This window comes from Coenobita brevimanus, chromosome 107 (assembly GCF_032717465.1).
Source record: "Coenobita brevimanus isolate Jiangsu-jjx chromosome 107, ASM3271746v2, whole genome shotgun sequence".
NCBI lineage: Eukaryota > Metazoa > Arthropoda > Malacostraca > Decapoda > Coenobitidae > Coenobita > Coenobita brevimanus.
This window is the reverse complement of record NC_137060.1, coordinates 29,901,099-29,926,098: the sequence shown is the minus strand read 5'-3', so window position 1 is coordinate 29,926,098 and position 25,000 is coordinate 29,901,099. Positions and strand designations below refer to the sequence as shown.

At 45.1% G+C, this 25,000-nt stretch overlaps 1 protein-coding gene across 1 annotated transcript in view; it reads right to left on the bottom strand.

Moving 5' to 3' along the window:
• The window catches only part of mim (missing-in-metastasis), a 269,495-nt gene that overhangs the window by 169,053 nt on the left and 75,442 nt on the right, over positions 1-25,000 (bottom strand). The window contains exon 3 of the mRNA XM_080285541.1: positions 14,966-15,039. Within this exon, the coding sequence (XP_080141667.1) occupies positions 14,966-15,039 (74 nt within the window). The remainder of the gene's footprint in view (positions 1-14,965; positions 15,040-25,000) is intronic.

The following is a 25,000-nucleotide window of genomic DNA, read 5'->3' as shown; positions in this document are numbered from 1 at the left end:
TCTGTTTGATATGCCTGGTTTCTTTTTGCTCTCCTCTCTTCTGTTTGCTTCTCCCCTCCCCTCTTCTGTCTAAATAATCCTTCTCTCCTCTCCCATAATCTTTCTTTTTCCATTTTACCTCCTCTCCTTCTCCACCCATTCTTTCTTTTACCCTTCCTTTCCTCTCTCTCTTTTCCTCCCATATTCTTTACTTCCCACATCTTGTTTTCTCTTCCCTCCTCTTCCCTTGCCTTGCCTTCCCTTCCCTTCACTACACTTCAGCTCACTACCTTTCCCTTCCCTTCAGTTTCCTTTCCTTCCTTTCCCTTCGCCTCCCTTCCCTACAACTATCCTTCCCTTCCAATGCCATCTCTTCTCTCCTCTTTCTCCTCGTTTGTCCTCTCCTCTCCCCTCCCCTTTCCTCCTCTTCGTTTCTCTTTCCTCCCCAACCTTACCCTAGGCAACCCTACCCTACACACCGCAACCCTACCCTGCCCTACACGATATTCAAAGCTAAACCGTGAACAAAGGTGCTTTATGCTGTAAATATAGGGCACTTGTACGGGGACCTGTGTGTGTGTGTGTGTGTGTGTGTGTGTGTGTGTGTGTGTGTGTGTGTGTGTGTGTGTGTGTGTGTGTGTGTGTGTGTGTGTGTGTGTGTGTGTGTGTGTGTGTGTGTGTGTGTGTGTGTGTGTGTGTGTGTGTGTGTGTGTTTATTGTGGATGTGGGTGTAAAAGGGTGTGGGGATGCTGAGATGGTGTTGATGGGTGTAGGTGTACCAGGGTGTGGGGTGTATGTATGTGGGTGGGTGTGGGGAGTAGCCTATATATGTGGGTGGGTGTAGGAGGGTGTGGGGATACTGTGTGGGTGAGCTATGTGGGACTGGGCATGAGTGTGGGTGTAATAAAAAATGTTATGAGGTAAGGGTGGGATGTGAGTGTACTGAGGGTGTAGGAAGGTACAGAAGGGCGTGTAGGTGTAATGATAGGTTGTCAGCGAGTGTAGTTGGGTGTATAAAGGTGTGAGAGTACATGAGGGTGGTGTGGATGTAGTAAGTGGGTGTTGGTGGGTGCAGTGAGTGGGTGGCTGTAGTGAGACCATGGGTGTAGGTGGGTGGACATAAGCGGGTGTAGGCGATGTGGTGAGTGTGTGGGTGCAGGTGGGTGTAGTAAGAGGGAGGGTGCAGGTGGGTGTAGTAAGTGTCGGGGTGTAGGTGGGTGTAAGTGGGTGTAGGTGGACCAATAATTAAAAGGGACCCAAGTTAATTACACCTGTCAACGCTGCCACCTTCACATGGACTAAAATTAAAGCAGAAATTATGAGCAAAAAGTTAGAAGGTAGATTAATATTGCGTCAAAAATACTGGAAACAAATATTAGTTTGTTGGTTGAATTTCGTGTTATAATAAATTCATCATCATCATCATCACACCACAGCCATCACTATCACCACCTACCAATATAGCAACAAGTACAACAACACTCCTACCATCACTACTACTACTGTACCCTTATCATTCCCATAGTCACACCATCACCACCACCTTTACCATCACCACTACCATCTTAACACGCACCGCCGTCACTACTAGCACTCTGATCACCACCACCACCACCACCACAACAACAGTACCAGCAACCACTCCAACCACCACCACCACCACCACTACAACAACAACAGTATCTGCAACCATACCAACCACCAACACCAAAACATATCACCCACCACAGCAACAAACCCACCACCACCACAACAGTACTAATAACCATACCAACCACCACTACCACCACAACCACAACCACAGCCATCCACCCAAACACACCTAATCAACCCAAAACAATTACCCACATCAACTTTAATTCAACTGTAATCACTGGCACATAATAATAATATCGTCTTTCTGGACAGTAATTAGTGATATTGTTAATAATACATACACAATATCGTGGTAATTGCCTGTGCGTTGAGTAGGCGGGGTTAATTAGGCCGTAGGGGGGGTTAAATTGAGGTTAATGATGGTAAAGGGGAAATATACTGTATATAAGGGCTGAGATAGGTTGGGTTATTGGAACATGGATGGATGTACTGATGCTGATAGACTACTGATAATGGATAGATGGATGGATGTACTGAATACTGACGGAAATTTGAAAAAAAACAGATGAATGGATGGTTATACTGAGAAAAGGCTAATAAATGGAGACTGGGCTGGATGGATGCGCTGACAATACTGATAAACGGACGAACATGGAGGAACAGGTGAGATAAATACAAAGAAACACAAAATCACACACACACACACACACACACACACACACACACACACACTCTCTCTCTCTCTCTCGCTCTCTCTCTCTCTCTCTCTCTCTCTCTCAAGAAGCGTGCACCATACCTGACCACACTTTCCACAGGACTAGTTAGCAAAGGCGATACCGTCTACAGGTGAGGACCCACATACCTGCAAGAGAGAAAAACAATACTCAAATTTATTATACGGCATTCAATTCTGCTGTTTTTATTATTCTCATTTTTTTATCTATTTACATCTATCTATATCTAACTATTTACCTGTCTATCTATCTGTCCAACACCTATTTATATCAATCAACCAATCTACCTGGCTATCGTAATATCCACCTTCCCGCTTTATATCAAACTATCTATCTACCTATATTAATATCTACCTGTCCGCCTCACACACACACACACACACACACACACACACACACACACACACACACACACACACACACACACTCCTCCACTCAGACAACACTCAGGAAAATAGTTCTCTCTCTCTCTCTCTCTCTCTCTCTCTCTCTGCCTTACTGTCTGCGTAAATTGCCTGTCACTGCCTCACCACGTTCTTCCCGCCTGAATTTATTTTTTAAATCTCCTGTCTGCTTCCTCTGCCTCCCTGTCTGCCTCCTCATTTCTCACGCTGCCTTACCTCTGCCTCTCCCCCTACTGCCTACCTCTGCCTCTCCACCTCCTCATTCTCTGCCTACCTATCCATTTTTTCATACCTATCTACCTCTACCTTTCCTCCATATTATCTCATCTACTTTCTCCTCCATGCCTCTCCTTTCCCTCCTGCCTACCTCATTCTTTGCCTATCCATTTTCCTATCCATCAACTCCCCTTTGTAGGAGGCATGCACTCTCTGAATTTTCCTATTTAATAATGAAATCGATCCCTATTTCCACCTGCCTCTGCCTACCTGCCATCCACCCTGTTACCCTGCCTCAACCTGCCTTCCTACCTCCCTCCCTACCCCCCCCTCTGCCACCCTGCCTGATCCTCTGCCTTTCTGCCTGCCTCTCAACAAGCTGAGAAAAGAACCTCGGCCTCCCCCTCCCCCCACCCCTCAACTTTTCAGGCGACATCACAGTCTCCTCCATCACACTCACCACCACACGACACCACCACCACGCTGAGAGAGAGAGAGTGAGAGAGAGAGAGAGAGGTCATGTGTGTATGTGTGTGTGTACATACGGTATACATAAATACATACACACATACAGTACAACACCCCTCCCCCTCTCTCCACAGAATTCTCACAAGTACAATAATTTTACCGTTTCGCTCTATCCTATAATATTTCCCTGTCAGTTTTTCCGGAGTCTATGATGTTCCCTCTCGGTTTTTCCTTGGCGGTTTCGGTTGGAGGGTCTGGGAGAGAGAGAGAGAGAGAGAGAGGGAGAGAGAGAGAATCCTCCTCCCAGTCATATGATTTGCATACATTCTACTCCGACAGTTATTTTTTCCCCTTATTCCTTGTTCACTTTCTTCATGCATAATTTTTTCATATTCAGATATGTTCATTCCTTCAGTTACCTTCAAATATTCTTTTTCTTTCATCCTTTTCTCGGCATCTTCTATTAGGTTCCTCTCTCTCTCTCTCTCTCTCTCTCTCTCTCCGTACCTCCTTCAACCTTCCTTCCCTCCTCCATACCTCTTACCTTTCCCTCCTTCTCTCTCCCCCAAGCCATCCTCCCTCCCTCCCATCAATTTCCCTCCCTCTCCCCCTACCCCCCTCTCCTTACTTACCCTCCTACCTTTCGCAATCTTTTCTCATATTTTTCCCTCCCTTCCACAGTCAGTTTTCCTCTCTCTCTCTCTCTCTCTCTCTCTCTCTCTCTCTCTCTCTCTCTCTCTCTCTCTCACACACACACACACACACACACACACACACACACACATAAATATATAATTAAATCTCAAAATAATTAAAGAAACAGATATTCCATTCCACCTTTTCGTAATCTCCCCACCCACTGTTTCCCTCCTCTCCCCCTCCCTCCTCTCTCCACCTCCCCTCACCTTCCTCCCCTCCCCTCTCCTCAGCTCCGTCATGCTCCACTGCTGCTCCACCAACCAACCAACCTCTCTCTCTCTCTCTCTCTCTCTCTCTCTCTCTCTCTCTCTCTCTCTCTCTCTCTCTCTCAGACACACACACACACACACACACACACACACACACACATCAAAATTTAATTTAAGTCCGTCTGTACGTACGTATGGTTGTGTGTGTGTGTGTGTGTGTGTGTGTGTGTGTGTGTGTGTGTGTGTGTGTGTGTGTGTGTGTGTGTGTGTGTGTGTGTGTGAGAGGAGAGAGAGAGAGATTGACGAGAGGGTTGGAGGGAGGAAAAACGGGAGAAGGGAAAGGGAGGGAGGGAAGGGGTCATTACATGGTAGCCACTGAGGAGGAGGAGGGGAGGGAGGGAGGGAGGGAGGGAGGGAGGGAGGGAGGGAGGAAGGAAGGAGAGGACAGAGAAGGAAGTAAACAGAGAAGGAAAAAGACAATACAAATACATATATAGAAGGACTGAAGATGAGACGGGAAAGAAGAGAGATGGGGGAGTGGAAGGAAGAAAGGAAAGAATGGGGGGAGGAGAGAGGGAGGAATGGGGAAGATGAAAGGAAGGAAAGAGGGAGGAGGCGAGAAGAATGGGGGGGGGAAGAAAGGAAAGAAAAGGGGAGGGGGAGGGGAGAGAAAATGTATCGTAAAGATGACTGACGTACGGGAAAAGGCAGGAAAAGAGAGAAATTGTCAGTAAGGAGAGGAGAAAGAAGAGGAAAAAAGAGTAACCACAGTAGAGAGGGGAGGGGAGGGGAGGGGAGGGGAGGGGAGGGGAGGGGAGGGGAGGGAAGGCAAGAGAAGGGAAGTTAAGGAAAAGAAAGAAAAGGAATGGAAGAGAAAGGAGAGGAAAGTAAAGGGAAGGGAATGGATGAGACAGGGAGGGAAGGGAAGAGAAAAGAAGGGAAGGGAAAAGAGAGGAGAGGAGAGGAGAGGAAAGGGAAGGGAAGGGAAAGGAAGGGAAGACGAACAGGTGTAGAGAAGAGAAAGAACACGAAAACAAAGAAAGAAATCTGAGACAGGAAGAGGAGGAAGTGACGAGACGGAGAGGGAAGGAAAGCGGAAGAACTGGAGGAGGAGAGAGGAGGAGAAAGAGTTGGGGAGGAAAGAGAGGAGGGGAGGAGGAGGAAACGAGGAGAGGAGAGGAGGGGAGGGGAGGGGAGAGAGAAGGTGAATGTCCTTGGGAAGTAAAGCATACATTTTGTCTCCTGCCTTCACAGTTTCACACGTTATATTGCGTGTGTGTGTGTGTGTGTGTGTGTGTGTGTGTGTGTGTGTGTGTGTGTGTGTGTGTGTGTGTGTGTGTGTGTGTGTGTGTGTGTGAGAAAGAGAGAGAGAGAGAGAGTTCCCTTCCTATTTCCAGACGGTATTATTTCACAGGGTACGGTATCTTATTCCACCCACTGGAGGAACGGTTGGCGCTCTCTCTCTCTCTCTCTCTCTCTCTCTCTCTGCCAGTGTCTCAATTTGTGTCTGTCTGCCTGTCTCTCTCTCTCTCTCTCTCTCTCTCTCTCTCTCTCTCTCTCTCTCTCTCTCTCTCTCTGCCAGTGTCTCAATTTGTGTCTGTCTTCTGTCTCTGTCTGTCTGTCTGTCTCTCTAAAGAGGTGAGGGACGCTTGCATAGCCGGGCAGTGGATCCGACCAGCTATATCAGTGCCACCACGTGAAGGCCCCCCTCTCCAGAAATAGCACTCCTTAGAGAATCCGATGTGAGAAAATTGATAGATAAACTGATAACACCGATAGATAGACAAATACATACACAAGAGGCAGAATTAAGGAGAGACTTACGGTGTTATAGAAGAGAGAGAGACAGACAGATAGATAAACAGACAGAGGAAACAATAGATAAACAATAGATACAAGCTGATAGATACACATGAGGCAGGTCGATATATAGATAGACATAGATAGATATATAACTCTAACCCAATTAAGTTGCTACGACACTTCACACGCGCAAAACTTTATTAAAACGAAACATTCTGGAACCGTACGAAACTTTTTGAAACCAGCCTGTGAATCTTATGACGCGTTTCATATTGTATCGTTCGTTACTCGTGGCTTTCGTTCACTCGGCTTTGACCTCTGATTATTATTTTTTTTTACTCGTCTTTATCGTTACGGTTATTTCCAGTTCGTGTGTGTGTGTGTGTGTGTGTGTGTGTGTGTGTGTGTGTGTAAGGTATCTTCGTTCCTCATTCTTTTCTTGTTTTGTCTTCTTTATATTTCTTTCGTCCGTATGATGCTTTTCCTCTTCCTTCCTGTCCCTTCCTCTTTATCTATCAATCTATATCTATCTATCTATCTATCTATCTATCTCCTTCCTTCGTCTTCCTCTTCCTCTTTCTTTTAACTTCCATCTCGCTTCTTCCTCCTTCCTTCCCTTCCTCCTCTTTTTTTCCTTCCCCTCCTTCAATCTTTTTCTTCCTCTCTCCTTCCTTTCCTTCGTCTCTCCACCCTTCCTCGTCGTCTTCCCATCTCTTTGCTTTTATCTACAGTACACTTCCTTCACCTTCCTTCCTTCCTCTTCCCTACTGCTCCTTCCGCTCTTCTCCATCTCTCTTCCCTCCTCCTTTCTTTCCTTGCCTTCTCCTCTTCCTCCTTTCCTCGTATTTCTTTCCTTCATTATTCTAACTATATTCTCTTCTCTTCTCCCCTTTCTCTTCTTTTGTTATTTCTCCCGATTTCTTCTTTCTCTTCCCTCCCTTTCCCCTCTTCCCTCCCTCTCTCTCTTCCTCCTTTTTCCTCCGTTCCTTTCTCTTCCTTATTTTCTATTCCATTATTCTTCTCCATACTTCCTTTTCCTCCTCACTTCTTTCATGCTTTGGATTCCATTTGTTCCTTTTCCTCTTCTGCGTCTCTCTCTCTCTCTCTCTCTCTCTCTCTCTCTCTCTCCCCCCAAGAAAAACAGGAAAGACAAGACCAGGCCTCTCAAACGACAGTAAAAACAGGATTGACTCTACAGGTGTGTGTGTGTGTGTGTGTGTGTGTGTGTGTGTGTGTGTGTGTGTGTGTGTGTGTGTGTGTGTGTGTGTGTGTGTGTGTGTGTGTGTGTGTGCGTGTGTGTGTTTTCAGGCCCTAGCAACAGACATGCGCACACACAACGTTTATTCATCACAGTGACACACACACATCCTTGCAAAACACAGACATACATATACTTACATACACAAACATACATCCACACACACACACACACACACACACAACTCACTCCATCATCCACCCACACACCCACCTACACACACACACACACACACCCCACCATCCCACCCACCCACCAACCCACCCACCATCCCACACACACACACACACACACACACACACACACACACACACACACACACAGGAACAGGTTTGAACATAACAACTCACCCACCCACCCACACACTACATAAACAAGTAGTGGTAACAACATTCTAAAGGCTGCTGTGTGGGTGGATGGATGGACTAGGTGGGTGTGTGGGTGGATGGATGGATGGATGGACTGGGTAGGTGGGTGGGTGGATGGATGGACTAGGTAGGTGGATGGGTGGACTAGGTGATAGGGTGGGTGGGTGGATGGATGGATAGACTACGTGGGTGGGTGAGTGGGTGGATAGTTGGACAGGTAGACAGGTTAATAAGACATACAGATCGATGGAAGGCTGGACGGATGAGTGGATGGATAGATCTACACACACGGGCAGTCAAACACAGATACACAGATGGATGACTGATGGATAATGCTGCATGGATGGATGGATGGTTATGTGGATGGATGGATGGAGGGAGGGAGGGATATGTGTGTATGGATGGATGAATGGTTATACTGAATAAAGTCAATCATCATAATAAACACTACCTTTCAGAAACAACTCACTCCTTCACCATTAGTACTCCAATGGTCCCTTCCACACTTTTCCTGCAACATCATCTTCCAACAAACTCGGTGCGCTGAACCGACCCCACGCTTTCTTCAGCCGTGCACAGTAGCTGCCTCTGTACGGGAAGCCTCGCTCATGCCTGGCGTGGAGTACAGAGCTCGTGTGTGGGTCGGTCTTGCAACATATGCCTTTAAACAGGGTGCAGACTGAGGATTTTTGTTGCGAATACTCTCCTCTCACTGACACTCTTTAGTCTCTCTCTCTCTCTCTCTCTCTCTCTCTCTCTCTCTCTCTCTCTCTCTCTCTCTCTCTCTCTCTTTTATTGCTATCATAATTTTCTCTTAACTTGTCTTTTCAAAGCGACCTCTCCCAGTCTCTTGTCTATCCCCTATTTCCACCCTACCTACCCCTCATCCCATCCATCCACTCCCTCTCCACCCTGTACCTACCCATCCTCAACTATTTCCATCCCATCTAACCTATTCTCACCCATCCCCACCTAAACCCTCCCCTCCCCACTCAATACCTACCTCTACACTCCACTTAGCACCTGGTCGTGACGAAACACACCAGGGCCCTTATTCTCTTCGGATGAGGAAGCTCCCTAACACCATTTCCACTGCGACTTATCTTATTACACCGCACTGTCCTTTTCTGTGTTACACAAATCTCTCCAATATTGCCATACTCTGCATAAGTAACGTACGAAAGGATATTAACCACCCTTCACTATCCTTGTCTTATTCTAGCAGTTTAGTTACTCTTGGGTCACCTGGACTACTGTAGTAATCCTCTCTTCTTTTGCTCATATCTAAACATAAGTCGCTAAGGGAGATATGTTAGGGAAGTTCCTTAACCAACGAGAATACTGGGCCAGGTGACAATCAGGTAACATCCCCGCCTCACCTGGCCAATCCCCCACCACTGTATCATCTTACCCTCACACCCTCAATGACACCATCCACCCTAACCCATCATCACCACCCCTCACCCCTCACCCTCCCTCTACCACTCCCCTTTCCCCGCACCACCCCTTACCCCTACTCTCCCTGTATCACTCCCATTTCTCCTCTCCCCCACCCTCCCTCTATCACTCCCCTTTCCCCTCACCCATTCTCTATGTCACCCCCACTCCCCTACTCTTACCTCCCACCCACACCCACTGCATCATCCAACCCCTCCTCCATCACTATCACATCCCCCCCTCACTTTCACCCCTCCTTCCCTCACTATCATCCTCTCCCCACCCACCCCACCCTCACTATCATCCCCTCCCCCCCTCACTCACCTTCACTGTCAATCTTTCCCTCATCACACCGTCTATCTGTCTGTCTCTGTCTCTGTCCCTCTCTCTCTCTCTCTCTCTCTCTCTCTCTCTCTCTCTCTCTCTCTCTCTCTCTCTCTCTCGTATCACATTACCCTGGGAACACAAGTGAGGACTGAGGAATACCTCTGACGGCTCTTATTTCAAGGGGTTGTAAGGGTGAAATTCGAGGTGTGTGTGTGTGTGTGTGTGTGTGTGTGTGTGTGTGTGTGTGTGTGTGTGTGTGTGTGTGTGTGTGTGTGTGTGTGTGTGTGTGTGTGTGTGTGTGTGTGTGTGTGTGTATGAGAGAGAGAGAGAGAGAGAGAGAGAGAGAGAGAGAGAGAGAGAGAGAGTATGAGTGCGTGCGCGTGTGTACGATAAAAAACATTGCGGTACGAAGTAAAACACAGATAACCACAATTTCCCCGGGAGAGCCTGTGTATAGCCCAAAACGCTATATATATATATCAAAATAATTAATAAAAATAAATAAATAACTCAATCCACATCCTTATACATATTCACGGTATCCACACAAATTATTATGTCTTCGTGTCTTCAAATATTTACTGTTTTTTTAAAGAAGAAACTTAGACAAAAAATTAGAGCCAAATTGAAGACCTGTTCCATTTCCAGCTGCCTGGACACACTGCGCTAAAAAGACTGGAGGTCGTAGGTAGAGAGAGGTCGAGACGGAGATTAGCCTTAGAACAGAGAGAGAGAGAGAGATAGCGAGACAGGGAGGTAGCTACCCAGGACTTATACTATTATACCTGTTTAATATTTCCAAGACAAATAAAAATAGTCCCATACTATTCTTTACCTCTCCCGTCACTACATGACATCTGGTGGGGAAACTACTACAAGATATAAAAGCCGCTCGACCACAAGTCTAAAATATACTTCTCTACAAGTAACTACAAAGTCTTATGACAGGAGGACTGTCTTGGAGCTTAAGACTAACCTACCCTACACTATCCTACCCTACCCTACCCTACCTTACTCTACACTACACTAACCTAGCCTATCCTAAATTAACCTAACCTACCCTGCCCTACACTAACGTAACCTACCCTACCCTACCCAACCGTAACCTATCCTACCCTACCCTACCCTACCCTACCGTTCACTAACCTAACCTACACTATCCAACCGCAACCTACTCTTCCCTATCTTACCCAACCCTACCCTACTCTACCTTACCCTGCCCTACCCTTCACTAACATAACCTACACAAACTTGACATAACAACATGTAACTAGTGCCAGAGGAAGATGAATAAAGAGAAATGAGGAGAGGAAGGTGTTCTATGCCCGCCTCAATGGAACAAAGCTACGAAACAGGGGCAGTGGCCGGTGTGAAAGTGAGGAAAAAAGAGAGGGTGATGCAACAGTGCGGCGAACAGATAGAGAGTGAAGGGATGATGATAGCCGGTGAGACGGAAAACCTTGACTCCACCCGTTATAGAAGAGGAGGTGTTTGTAAAGCCTCGGTCTAAGGTTTGACGATAGATGTAAGTGTTTCAATAGATCCTGCCTCTCCTCTCCCATTAGATCTTGCCTCTCCCTTCCCATTACATCTTGCCTCTCCCTTCCCATCAGATCTTGCCTCTCCTTTCCCATTACATCTTGCCTCTCCCTTCCCATTACATCTTGCCTCTCCCTTCCCATTTTGAATTCGGTACTTTGCACAACGCTAATGGGCAAAATATTCAGACAAAGTTCTCAGCAAACTTTTTTATCATACGGTTTTCAGACTAATAGCTGTATCTCAGTTTCCGAGAGATTTCAATTTCAAACATTCAATTTTTGCACCTTCTGTATAATACCAAGGATCTAAAATTTAAAAAAAAGTGCGAATAAAAATAATAATAATAATACTTACCAAACAATAAGCTTCGCCATATATATAGGGTGAAGCTTAATAAATACACCAAAATATTGTACCACAACAGAAAGACAATCCCAAAGCCATTCATTTCCCTTCCACACACCCACATCACTAACAATCTATCGCCAAACTTTTTTCAAAACTTTCCTCCCCATTATATATTCAAAATTCATTAGTATACTCCCTCCCACCCTCTGCAGATACGAGTTTTTTGCCATTACATGTCTTTTATTAATTTATTTATTTATTTTTGAAACTGGGGAAGATTTTGGGTATTATATTTTAGAGCTTATGTAAATTAGGGTGACTGGGAGGTGGATGTATATACAGGGTACGATAAATTCTATGTGGTTTTGAGAGAGAGAGAGAGAGAGAGAGAGAGAGAGAGAGAGAGAGAGAGAGAGAGAAATGGACAGAGTATAATGTAAGTTTTCTTGGTCGTTTTTACCCTATTTCCTTTCTTTCATTTTTCCTCTATCTCATCCTCTCAGTACCACACACACACACACACACACACACACACACACACACACACATCGATGGCCTACAATTCCCCGCGATGACCTACTACTCTCCCCCTCCAAAGAATACCAAAATAACCCAAGGAATTTATGTTTCTCTGTTAACACTTCTTGGTTTCATTCCTTCAAGATGGTGACCTATTTTCTTATTTATTCTTGACATCCACAGACGATTAGGTTCAATTAAGGGTAGAATTTTTGAGCAGGAGGGGTTCAAAATTACCTCCATGGCGTCTTCTCCACAAAACGGTCTCTATAAAAGCAAATAAGAAGATCGACTGGCTGCATCAAGAAAACAAAAACTAAAAAAAGCATTACAGAAGGATTTAAAAGTTACAAAATGATCACAAATACCTTTCAGAATTTACAGGTATACCAACATCCCTCCCCCCAACAAATACCATTTAGAATCAATCCACATCATTACCAACACCTCCCCTCAACCCAGCATCCATCACCACACCATCACTCCCACCAGCCTGATGTCGCAATTAAGATGTAACTGCTCATGTAATTACCACCAGAGGGGGGGTGTGGGGGTGCGAGGAGGGAGGTGAGGGTGATTAGGAGGGGGGTGAGGGTGTGAGGGGGAAAGTCATTAGCAAGAACCCCTGCTAATTACTTCCATCCATTGAATCCACACACTCCTTACTGGTCGATTGGGTCATTAGAGACGGATGTGTTTGGCAAGGACGCTGCAATGACACACTGTTTACTGATATATTAATTTGTCTTTCGCTTAATACACAAACAAACAAGCACACACTTAAATATTTCCCTCATTACATGCCTCATTGTGTGACGTTCATGCAAACACACACTGGGTACATATTCTCCTTCTGTACAGTCGCCTGAAGAAGTGTCGTTCCTCTTCCTTCCCACCCATAGCTTAAACATTAACATTTTAGTACTGGTAGGTGAAAGTAGCAGGTATTTATGGGTAACTACTGTATATAACTTACCAAAAGGATTACAGTGACTACCTGCAACTTCACCCAAACTAATATGGCGTTATGGGTTACTGAAGGAAAGGCGGTGGAACGGGAATATTGCATGAGACTGTACCTTATGTCAAACACTGACTACATATGCTGACTACAATACACATTCCATTAAATACACGTCTTGTTAACTTTCCCTATATATCTTGAGAGAGAGAGGGGAGCCAGGGTGGTCCGGTGGCAGCGAGTCCGTCTCCTTACTCCCGTGTTTCCCGAGACTAAAGATCGAACACCAGCCGTGGCGGACATACAACCCCTTCAGCCCGAGGACCCCATTTATATTCCTGCTGCCACCAGACGATTTTAATTGATTTTTTGGAAGGATATTTTGTGATGAAGGGGTTAATTAAGGCGATGTCCAACCCCTCCCCCAGCTGAATAAAATCGTCTGAGAGAGAGAGGGAGAGAGAGAGAGAAACTGTGTGGACGTTGCTATCTGACCCTTTCCCAAATACACACCTATACTCACACCTACACACATTTAAACGTACACACCTACACGTATACACCTACACTCACATCTAAACGTACATGCACTTACACACATTTACACGTACACAACTACACTCACACCTACACGTTCATACACCTACACCATCAAAAGTTTGCCGACATCCCTCCGCTGGCTGTGGCGATAGAAGGAGTTACAGGAGAAAATGTGATAGCAATATGAAACACACACACACACACACACACACACACACACACACACACACACACACACACACACACACACACACACTACATCCACAACCACACCTGCGTACCTACACCACACAATACGTACACAACTACTTCAAGTACCACAAGTACACACAACCACACCTCCACGTACACAACCCGATTCCTACACAGAAACTACACACACCTAAACGTTCACTCATACCTACACAGCTACACACAAACACACATGCATACTTACATAACACGTACACATCTACACACACACATACACCTACACATAATCACACCTACACTGTTAACCCCTTCAGTATGATGACGTCCTTTTTTCTGAGAGAGAGAGAGAGAGAGAGAGAGAGAGAGAGAGACAGGCAGACAGACAGACAGACAGACAGAGTTAACAGAAAACACAGAGTACACCACAAACCAGTCCATACACCCACACAACACCAATCACATCTACACTTACATACTTACGTCCACACTTACACCCACTTACACCTACATTTGAATAATACACATACAGACTCATTCCTACACACATCTACTCACACTCTTGACTCAACCTACATCACGCCTACACAACTACACTTACACCTCCACTACATAGCTATATCTACACACTACACAATTACACACTATACAACTACACTTACACCTCCACTACATAACTATATCTACACACTACACAATTACACACTACACAACTACACTTACACCTCCACTACATAACTATATCTACACACTACACAATTACATAACTACACACTACACAACTACACTTACACCTCCACTACATAACTGTATCTACACACTACACAACTACACTTACACCTCCACTACATAACTACAGTATATCTATACACTACACAATTACACAACTACACCCTACACAAGACAACTACCTACACACTTACACACCGACGGTAAATCTACACCTATCCAGTGACCAAAGAAGGGTCTACGGCTACACCCACGTACACACTTAAACCCACGCACATACCTCCATACACACACACACACACACACACACACACACACACACACACACACGTACCCACAAGCCAACACCCACGTACACAAACACACACTCTCTCTCTCTCTCTCTCTAATCCCACCCACATGCCTACACCCACACACACTCACCTACACAGTGCATCGCTACCAAGCCCACACCTGCCCCGTCTACACCTACACCCACTCACACCTGTGCTTTCACCTGTAGTATACGTACCTTCATCACTTAATTTTTTTATGTGTTTAAGCTAGAGAGAGAGAGAGAGAGAGAGAAATAACTGTCTATATAAATTTAATGTAAAAAATAAATAAATAATAATAATAATAACAATAATAATAGTTTACCTCTAGTGCTGGTGGCTGCGTCTGCGATCCTCTGAAAGGCGTCGAGGAAGGAAGAGAGGGCGACGAGAGTAGCTCTGAAGGAGGAGAGAAAAGTATTAGACATGGCACTATTCTGAGTAATTAAAAGGTTGGCTACATCATCATCAATTAATCACCAGACACCATCATCATCATCAATTAATCACCAGTCGCCATCATCATCATCATCATCAAATAATCACTAGTCGCCATCATCATCATCATCATCAAATAATCACTAGTCGCCATCATCATCATCATCATCAAATAATCACTAGTCGCCATCATCATCATCATCATCAATCACTCATCAGTCATCATAAATTATCAACATCATCGCCGTCGCCACCATCATCATCATCATCATCACTGCCACCACTATCATCATCATCATCATCATCATCGCCGCCATCATTATCATCATCATCATCATCACTGCCACCACTATCATCATCATCATCATCGCCGCCACCACTATCATCATCATCATCATCGCCGCCATCATTATCATCATCATCATCATCACTGCCACCACTATCATCATCATCATCATCGCCGCCATCATTATCATCATCATCACCACCATCCCTCTCTCTCTCCCACCTGTGGATGGCGTGAGTTCATAATTAAATATAAAAAGGTTAAAATTAAACACAAAATCGTCTAATATTACTGGGAACAAAACACTTCCTCGTGATTAGCATATGTTCTTGTTAACCTATTATTACAACTGAGAACTGGAGATGAAAAGATCGGGATTTTAGGCCAACTTAGAATGAAAGGAGTATAGGTGCACGTTACTTACTTGTTCCTCTACAGGGTGAGAGGGACTGATAATAATTATGATGGTGATTAAGAGGTAAATTATGGTACAGAGTTAATTAAGGCACCGGTAATTAGGGCATTAATAAAAGCTGTTGGTGTGGTAATGGACTCAGAGGGTAATGAAGATGGTAGTGATGATTACCACAATAATGAAAACGGGATTAGAAAGCACGCCATAATGATGATAGTGACAGCAACCACAAATGCCTAAAATGAAATGGTGAAGACATTAGGAAGGTTCAAATGTAAAAACAGAGGTGATAATCATGGCATGCGATACGATAATTCTAAATTTAAAATCAACAATAAAATCAATAATACCAGAAAATGTTAAATACAGGAATAAATATACTGTACAAGAATAACACCAGTTCTGTTACTAGCCACTAATAATATTACCGGTACTACAAATAATAAAAATCATAGTAATAATAACAACAATAATAATAATTTATGGTTATAATAATAATAACAATGAAATATAAGTAGTTACCAATTCTTTTTGTGTAGCCACAATAAGTAACCTTTGCTGTATGGTACCGTATATAAGGTACGTGCAATATTAACAAGATCTGAAGACCCTTAACTAACTTCTTGTGTAACATCAAGATCTGAAGACAAAGGTGTCGAAAAACGCATGTGTAAATATTACGTCTGTCTCAATAACTGGCTAACTGTAGGCTTAACTGCAACCTTATTTCCCTCAGATCATAAGAGGGACCACAACTATATATCTGGAAAATTATAGCTTTGAAGCTTTAGTGGTTTCCTCTAGAACGTGTTGAAAAGAAAAAAAAAACAGCAGATTTGAACTCGGTACTTTCCACTTGGCTAAATGGCAAAATATTAAGCCAAAATTATCCAGCAAACATTTTTATCATAAGAAATTCAGCCAAATACCTGTTGTTATATCAATTAGTTTCCGAGGTATTTCAATTTCGGATATATATACATGCAATTTTTAGACTACAAATTAGTATACCGCCTTCAGAAACTGGTCAAGGTCATTTATATCTGGCACAAGGACTTTGGTTATCCTTGGGTACCTTAATGTCTAATATCATCAAGATCGAAGAGAAATAAAGTGCAAAGAAAAATACTGGTAATAATTATAATACAGACGAACACAAGAAGCTTGTCCATTTATACGGCGATGCTAAATAATAATAATAATAATAAATAAAACCATGAATAAGAGAATAAGTGAAGTGACACCACACACAACAACAACAACAACGCATACAACAATCCATATAAAACTCAGACTGCTAAATGAAAACGAGGAGGGGGGAACCAGACCCCCTACTCCAGTCAAACAAATACACAAACACCGCCCAGCAAGGAGAAAGAGTAAACACACAAACACACTGCTTCAAGAAACATGAGGTGTGTGTGTGTGTGTGTGTGTGTGTGTGTGTGTGTGTGTGTGTGTGTGTGTGTGTGTGTGTGTGTGTGTGTGTGTGTGTGTGTGTGTGTGTGTGTGTGTGTGTGTGTGTGTGTTTGAAAAAGACTTTTTTTTTTTTTTTAACAAGGTGTGTGAGAAACTTTTCAGGGATGTTCAGAAAAAGGTCAAGACCCACCGCTACATGCACCCCACCCCCCCCTCTCTCTAACACACACACATACACACACACACACACACACACACACACACACACACACACACTAAAACAATACTCCAATGAAGGCAGCAGACGTGTACAAAAATCTCAGTTACGTATCCCCCACACCCCATTCCTTACCGCGACCTGCCTTCATCCTCACTATACCTGTCACCTTTTTAATGGGCTGGTGTTAATTAAGGCTATGCAGGTGCCCTCTTGTCTACCACCCATCCTGTCTCCATCCCCACCCCCATCACCTCTCCAGCGCTGCCACCATCGCCTCTCCAACACTACTGCAACACCCAATTCTCGCCCCCACACTAATTTCCCCACTCTCTCTCTCCCAATTTCACTCCCTCCACACATACACACACATCTATTCCCCCTTCCTTCAGAAAAGCTAATCCTCTCTCTCTCTCCCCCACCTCTTCCCTCCCTCCCCACCAATTACACTCCCCCATGCACCAACCCCCACCAATCTCACTCTCCTATACACTATCTCCCCATTCCCATCCTCCCCTACATTCATCCCTTTCCTCTCCCTCCACATCCCCCATCCATTCCCCTTCTCTCTCCCTCCACATCCCCCATCCATTCCCCTCCCCTTATCTACCAAATTTAATCCCCACACACCAACTTCCCCTCCTCTCTCCCCACCTCTAACTGCTCCCCCTCCCCTAACTCCCCCCCCATCTCCCCTCACGTCCCCTTCCTATGTTGATAAATAAACATGCAAAAAACACTTCCCCTCCACACACCTTCCCGCTCACCCACCCACCCACCCTCCACCCACTGCCCACCCATCCTCCACCCACTTCCCATCCACCCTCCACCCGACATCCATCCACATATCTCTCATCCACCATCCCTCTCCATTTATCCACCTAACAACCACTTCCCATCCACCCTCCCAACATCCACCTACTCCCCTATCAACATTCCCATTCTCACTCTAACCACCCAACCACCTATCTATCCACTCAACCAGCCACACCCACCTGTCTATCCATTCACACCCTACATCCACGTACTGCTTACAACCTGCCCCAAACCACCTATCCATCATCCATCCACATAGCTATCATCCACTTTTAACCCACTCATACACTCACCCCCCTATCCATCCACATAGTAATCATCCACATCTCACCCACTCACACATCCACCCCTATCCACTCTAAACCAGCTACCTTTTCGGCTACTTAACACTCCCTCTCAAACCATCCAACCCATCGTATCTATCCACATGTTAATCGTTCACCGCCCATCCACTTCCTGCTCGCTCGCTCTCCACCAGTTACTCTCTACCTACGCACCCCACCATGAACCCACACACCCACCACACTCTCATCCACCCACTCACACACCCATCCCCCCATCCACACCCATCCACAATGCTCACTTACAGCTTCAAATTTTTCCTCATCTCACGTCAATAACTGATCCATCCAACATACACTTCTCCTCCACCCATACTCTCTCTCTCTCTCTCTCTCTCTCTCTCTCTCTCTCTCTCTCTCTCTCTCTCTCTCAACAGTCAGAAATATGAAAAGGTCTCCATCATCACTTCTTGCTGCTCTCCTCTGTCTCTCTCCCTCCTCCCCGTCCCCTCCCCTCTCTCCCTCCCCTCCCCTCCCCCCTCTCCACTGCCTTCATCACTATCCCTTTAGGTTCCCTCCCCTTGCCATCAGGAGGGAGAAAGAGAGAGGAGGGAAGGGGGGAGGAAGGAAAAGGAGGGAAGGGGGTAGGGAGGGAGGAAGGGAGGGAGTGAGAGAGAGAGGGAGGAAGGAGAGAGAGAGAGAGAGAGAGAGAGAGAGAGACCCTCCTTCACACTTTACGTCTTTCATGGATTATTCTCTCTATTACTTTGCATGCACGCACAAACATACTTGCATGCATACATACATGCACACGTACATACATACATTTCTCTCTCTCTCTCTCTCTCTCCTCAATGACCGAGAAAGCCTCTTCGTTATCTCCATCTTAAACATACAGGCTGAGAGTTTTGTCATCGACCCACAGATAGATAGATGAGACAGATAGATAGATGAGAGAGAGAGAGAGACAGACAGACAGACAGAGGAGGGAGGGAGGGATAGCATGATTAAAAGAGGGAGGAAAGGAGGTAGAAAGGACTAAGGGAGAGAGAACATCAGAGTCAAGGAGGCAGAAAGGGAGAATATGGACGGAGGGAGAGAGAGAGAGAGAGAGAGAATGGTAGGAGAAAAGTGAGGGAGTGAACAGGGTGAGAGAAAGGTAGGAGGGGGAGGGAGAAAGCGTGGGGGAGAGAGACGGAGGGAAAAAAGGTAATGGAGAGAGAAGGAAGGAGGGAGGGAGGGAGAGGAAAGGGAGAATTATGCAGTGGGGAGGGAGGGAGGGTAAGGGGGAATGAAGGGAGAAGATGAAAGAATGACAAGAGGGAAGTTATGAAGGTGGAAGGGAGAGAAAGGAGGATTAAGAATAAAGAGAGAGAGGGAGCAGGGAGGGAATGGAGGAATAAAGAATAAAAGAAGAGAAAAGAGGGATGTAAGGTCTCTCTCTCTCTCTCTCTCTCTCTCTCTCTCTCTCTCTCTCTCTCAGGCCCCCAGAGGACAACAAAAACCTTCGATGTGTAGGTTTAAGGTTGAAATAAGGGAGGGACTCGCTGGAGCGTTAAGGGAGGGAGGAAGGGAGGTAGGGAAGAGAAGAAAGACAAAAGAGGAATGGGGGAAAGAGGCAGGGAAGAGAGAAGAGGGAAGGACAGAAGGGATGTGACAAGAGAAGGGAGCTGAAAGTACGAAGAGGAGATAAGGATGGATGGATGGGTATAGAGTGTGTGTGTGTGTGTGTGTGTGTGTGTGTGTGTGTGTGTGTGTGTGTGTGTGTGTGTGTGTGTGTGTGTGTGTGTGTGTGTGTGTGTGTGTGTGTGTGTGTGTGTGTGTGTGTGTGTGTGTGTGTGTGTGTGTGTGTGTGTGTGTGTGTGTGTGTGTCGCATCTCAAGCACATGCAGCCTCTCTTTCCACTTCAGTCATCCATTCCCTCTTCCTGTCAGGTGTATGGGTGTGTGAAGTATGGGGCCCTGCATAATAAAACCACACACACACACACACACACACACACACACACACACACACACACACACACACACACACACACACACACCTGAGACCGACAGCTTGCAGATTTCGCCCCGTATTTATGGACTGCTGAATAAAAACAAAGCAGTAATATAGATGTGGACTTTTTGACATGCGTTCCCCACCTCTCTCTCTCTCTCTCTCTCTCTCTCTCTCTCTCTCTCTCTGCTTCCTTTCCTCCTTCCCCTCTCTGCTTCCATTCCCTCCCTCCCTCACCCCTCTCTGCTCTTCCTCCTTCTTCCCCTCACCCCTCTGCTTCCTTTCTTCCCTCCCTCACCCCGTCTCTGCTTCCCTCCCTCCCTTCCTCCTTTCCCTTCTTTCTTCCCTCTCTTCCTTCCTCGCCCTCTCTGCTGCCCTCTCTCCTCCTCCTTCCCTCCCTCTTCCCTCTCTCCTCCTTCCCTCCTTCTCTCCCTCTTCCCTCCAATGCCATTCTCATTCTCCCTACTTGCCTTGATTCTCCTGCAAAACAAAACAACTCTATGGATTTCCGATTGCTCACAAATGCTCCTTAACCCGGACCCACAAACATCCTGGGGAAAAATATCAAAGCAGAAGGGGAGAGAGGAGGGAAAATGAAGGAAGGCGGGAGGAAGGAGAGATGCTGGGAGGGAGGAAGGTAGAAAGAGACAAAAAGGAAGGAAGGAAGAAAGGAAGGTAGGTGGGTAGGTAGGTAGGCAGGTAGGTAGGTAGGCAGGTTGACTGGTAGGTACGCACATATGTACGTACGTAGGAAGGAAGGAAGGAAAGAGAGGAAGAAAGGAAGGAAAGAGAGGAAGGAAAGAAGGAAGGAAAGAGAGGAAGAAAGGAAGGAAGAGAGGAAGAAAGGAAGGAAGAGAGGAAGGAAGAGAGGAAGAAAGGAAGGAAGGAAAGAGAGGAAGAAAGGAAGGAAAGAGAGGAAGAAAGGAAGGAAAGAGAGGAAGGAAGGAAGGAAGAAAGGAAGGAAGAAAGGAAGAAAGAGAGGAAGGAAGGAAGAGAGGAAGGACGGAAAGAAGGAAGGCAAGTATAAACACAGAACAATGGAAGACAAGAAGATGAATTTGCGACAACAACAGGACCAGTAAATTAAACAAGGTAGGACACGACAACCAGATAAAGACAGCGACCAATAAACAAAACACGATATAGATAAGAAAAAAACAGGCTTACGAAAAAAACAGAGGCTTACGAATACAGATAAACAGAAAAGTAAATAAGGTAAAGGATGACATAGACCAAGAGATAGTACAAAGGGTCACAAATATACACAGAGGAGCAATAATAAACTAAATTAAAGAATGACGCAAAAACAGACATAACACACCAGATTAAGAATGAAAAAAAAAAATATTGACTGACGACGAGAAACAATAATATTCAGATTTCTATGCTGACTCTCTCAATGCAATATTATAATCTTCATGTGCTGAGAGAGAGAGAGAGAGAGAGAGAGAGAAATTAACGCTTCTGAAACTCACTCTCAGCTGAATAAAATCGTCTGGCGTTAGCTGGAAAAGAATACTGAAGGCGTCTGGCCCATGAGAGGATGAAAACACACACACACACACACACACACACACACACACACACACACACACACACACACACACACACACACACACACCACCACCACCACAAAAACACAGACAAACAAAAGACCAACACAATACCTCTCCGCTATCAACTCCTGGACATAAGAAGAGCCCGTTCCCAAGGTCAAGATTGCATATTCATGAAAATTCTTAAGCTTAACACCAGATCGTATATTTAAATCGTTTGCTTATACTTATATCTTTAAAGACTTCAGTGATATACAGAGAGCAAACCTGAGTGACTGTTACTCTGAAGAATACGACAAGAAGAAATAGTTCACGATAATTCTAACTCTGGTGCTCGTGTAGACTTGTTCAGAGCAAAACGTGATGGCACACACACACACACAAAAGCACACAAACACACGCACGTACAAACACGAACACACACAAACACCCATACACACACACACTTACACAAACACACCAATACGCCCCCACACACACATCACCCCCCCCCACACACACAAACACGTACACAAACACACCAATACGCCCCCACACCCACATCACCCCCCCCACACACACACAAACACCAACACACCCCCACACACACACCAATACACCCCCTCACACACACACACACACACACACACACACACACACACACACACACACACACACACACCAATACACCCCTCACAAACACACAAAATTCATCCCACACCCACAGATTATACCCACATCACGTGGACAGCGCCAATACCCACCGTCTATATTTGGCTCAGAGAGGATAAGACATACGAGACACAGCGTTATTATGTTGACAAGGGTACTGTGTGATGTAATGAGGGGGTTACAACTGCGCAGTAAGGTAATTGTCCCTTTACTACGAATGGCGCCTTATATGACACCAGAATTTCTTAACCTGATCGAACTAAGGCATCCTACACTTACCATCAATTGCCCTATCTCCCTCCCCCATTTTTTTTTTTTAGAACGAAGAAGGAACCAAAGGCTGAGACGAAAATAATGAAAAACTGAATAAAAGACCCAATTCAAGATCCGTTCATTTCGAGATGTCTGAACACACTGTATTCAAATGACTGGAGGTTGTATGCAATGGGAAATATGGACTGAGGAGGAATACTGTTTCAAAGCTGACCTGCTGCATACCTGAAGGGCTGACGGTATCGGCTACCTCTTGCATTTGAGAGCTGTACAGAAAAAGGAGTGGGGAAGCGATGCCACACGGGTGCTGAACGACCGGTGGTAATGGAGAAGGGATGCAAGCAGACAGTTCAGATGAGAAGTGACTATTGAAACAAGAGATTGAAGACGGGCAAGGTGCAACACTACACGAGAGAGAGAGAGAGAGAGAGAGAGAGACAGACAGACAGACAGACAGAGACAGAAAATTTCACGTCAAATCCACGTCACACACATACAGTACACACGTCAATATAGGCACTTAATTTCTCTTAGTGCCCCTGTACTCAATTTCCTGTTCCGTACCAAGGTCTTCAAAGCACTACCCACCTGTCTTCCTCGTGGTACCTTCCCCGTCAGCTAAGTATCTTTCTTCACTGCCACTACACTTTTCATTTCCTTCAGCCTGCCATCATGTAAACCCTTTCAGTCTGGTTATTATTAAGTATTTTATTATACTACCAGACGATTTTACTGAACTTATGGTAGCTAAGACCCCTGCTATACTCGTTATACCTCAACTTGGCCTAAAAGTGCCCTCTCTCTCCATCTTTTTGTGGAAGGAATGCAGAGCCGCAGTATTCCTTTTATCTACCGTTGAGCTACGTGAAATAAGCTGCAAACGACGAACATCTGGGCCAAGTTAGGGTAACAGAATTATACAGTAGTGAGGGGTTAGTGAAGGCTGTATTTAACTTCTTAAGTCTCTCCTAAGCTGTATAAAATCGTAAGGCGGTATCAGTAATAAAATACAGGTCGTTGCAATGAAGTGGTTATGTTAAGATGGCCTAACAATCCCTCAAGCACTCCTCTCTCTCTCTCTCTCTCTCTCTCTCTCTCTCTCTCTCTCTCTCTCTCTCTCTCGCTACCTACCTACCTACCTACCTTTCTTATCTTAAAATGTTACCACACATTCACCCATCATCTTTACTATCAACGCATCACGCTACTTATAGAAACTGACTCTCACACACTACTCTTGCAACCTCTCTGCTCAACCTGCAGCACACTGAGGTCTTTACAGTGCCCATCATCTCTCTCTTCTTCCCTTGTGCCACTTTACTGTTCACTTCCTTCCGCTTTCTTATCACCACACCTACCTACTTAAAATTTACCTAGTAGCCTCTCCACCCAGCCTTCTTCTTTATCAAGGCCTTAACTGCAACCATCATCTCGCTTCCTTCATCCACCCTACTTTCTACCTCCTTCTCTCTTCCTTCAGTGGCACCACCTCTCTTCCTTCTACTATTCTACTTTTCACTTCCCTCTCTCTTCCATCACTGCATTAAGTATCTGTAATTAAGCTACTACGTCACTTTCAGTCACTCTCCATTCATCCTGTGAGTCACCACCCTCAGGTATACCACACACTTCTCTTCCCTCTCCTACATTCCCTTTCAGACATCGTTTTTCTTCCACTGTGTTGAGGTTTCTCTCTCTCTCTCTCTCTCTCTCTCTCTCTCACTCACTTTCCTACTCCTTCCATACACTCCCTTTCACTGTTGCCCTTCTGTCACTATCAAGGTATCTACTTGCACTGCATCACTGTTTCAATATTCATTCACCACAACATAAAACATCTAAACATCAAAACACCACAGACTAAGCCAAACCTGACCTTACACATTTCCAACCACTCTGCCCTCCAAAACCACCAAACGAGCTCTCAGCATCAAGGAGACAAGAAAACAGCAAAACACACATTAAAACACAACATAACACATTAAAACACACCAACACACACTTCAAAAC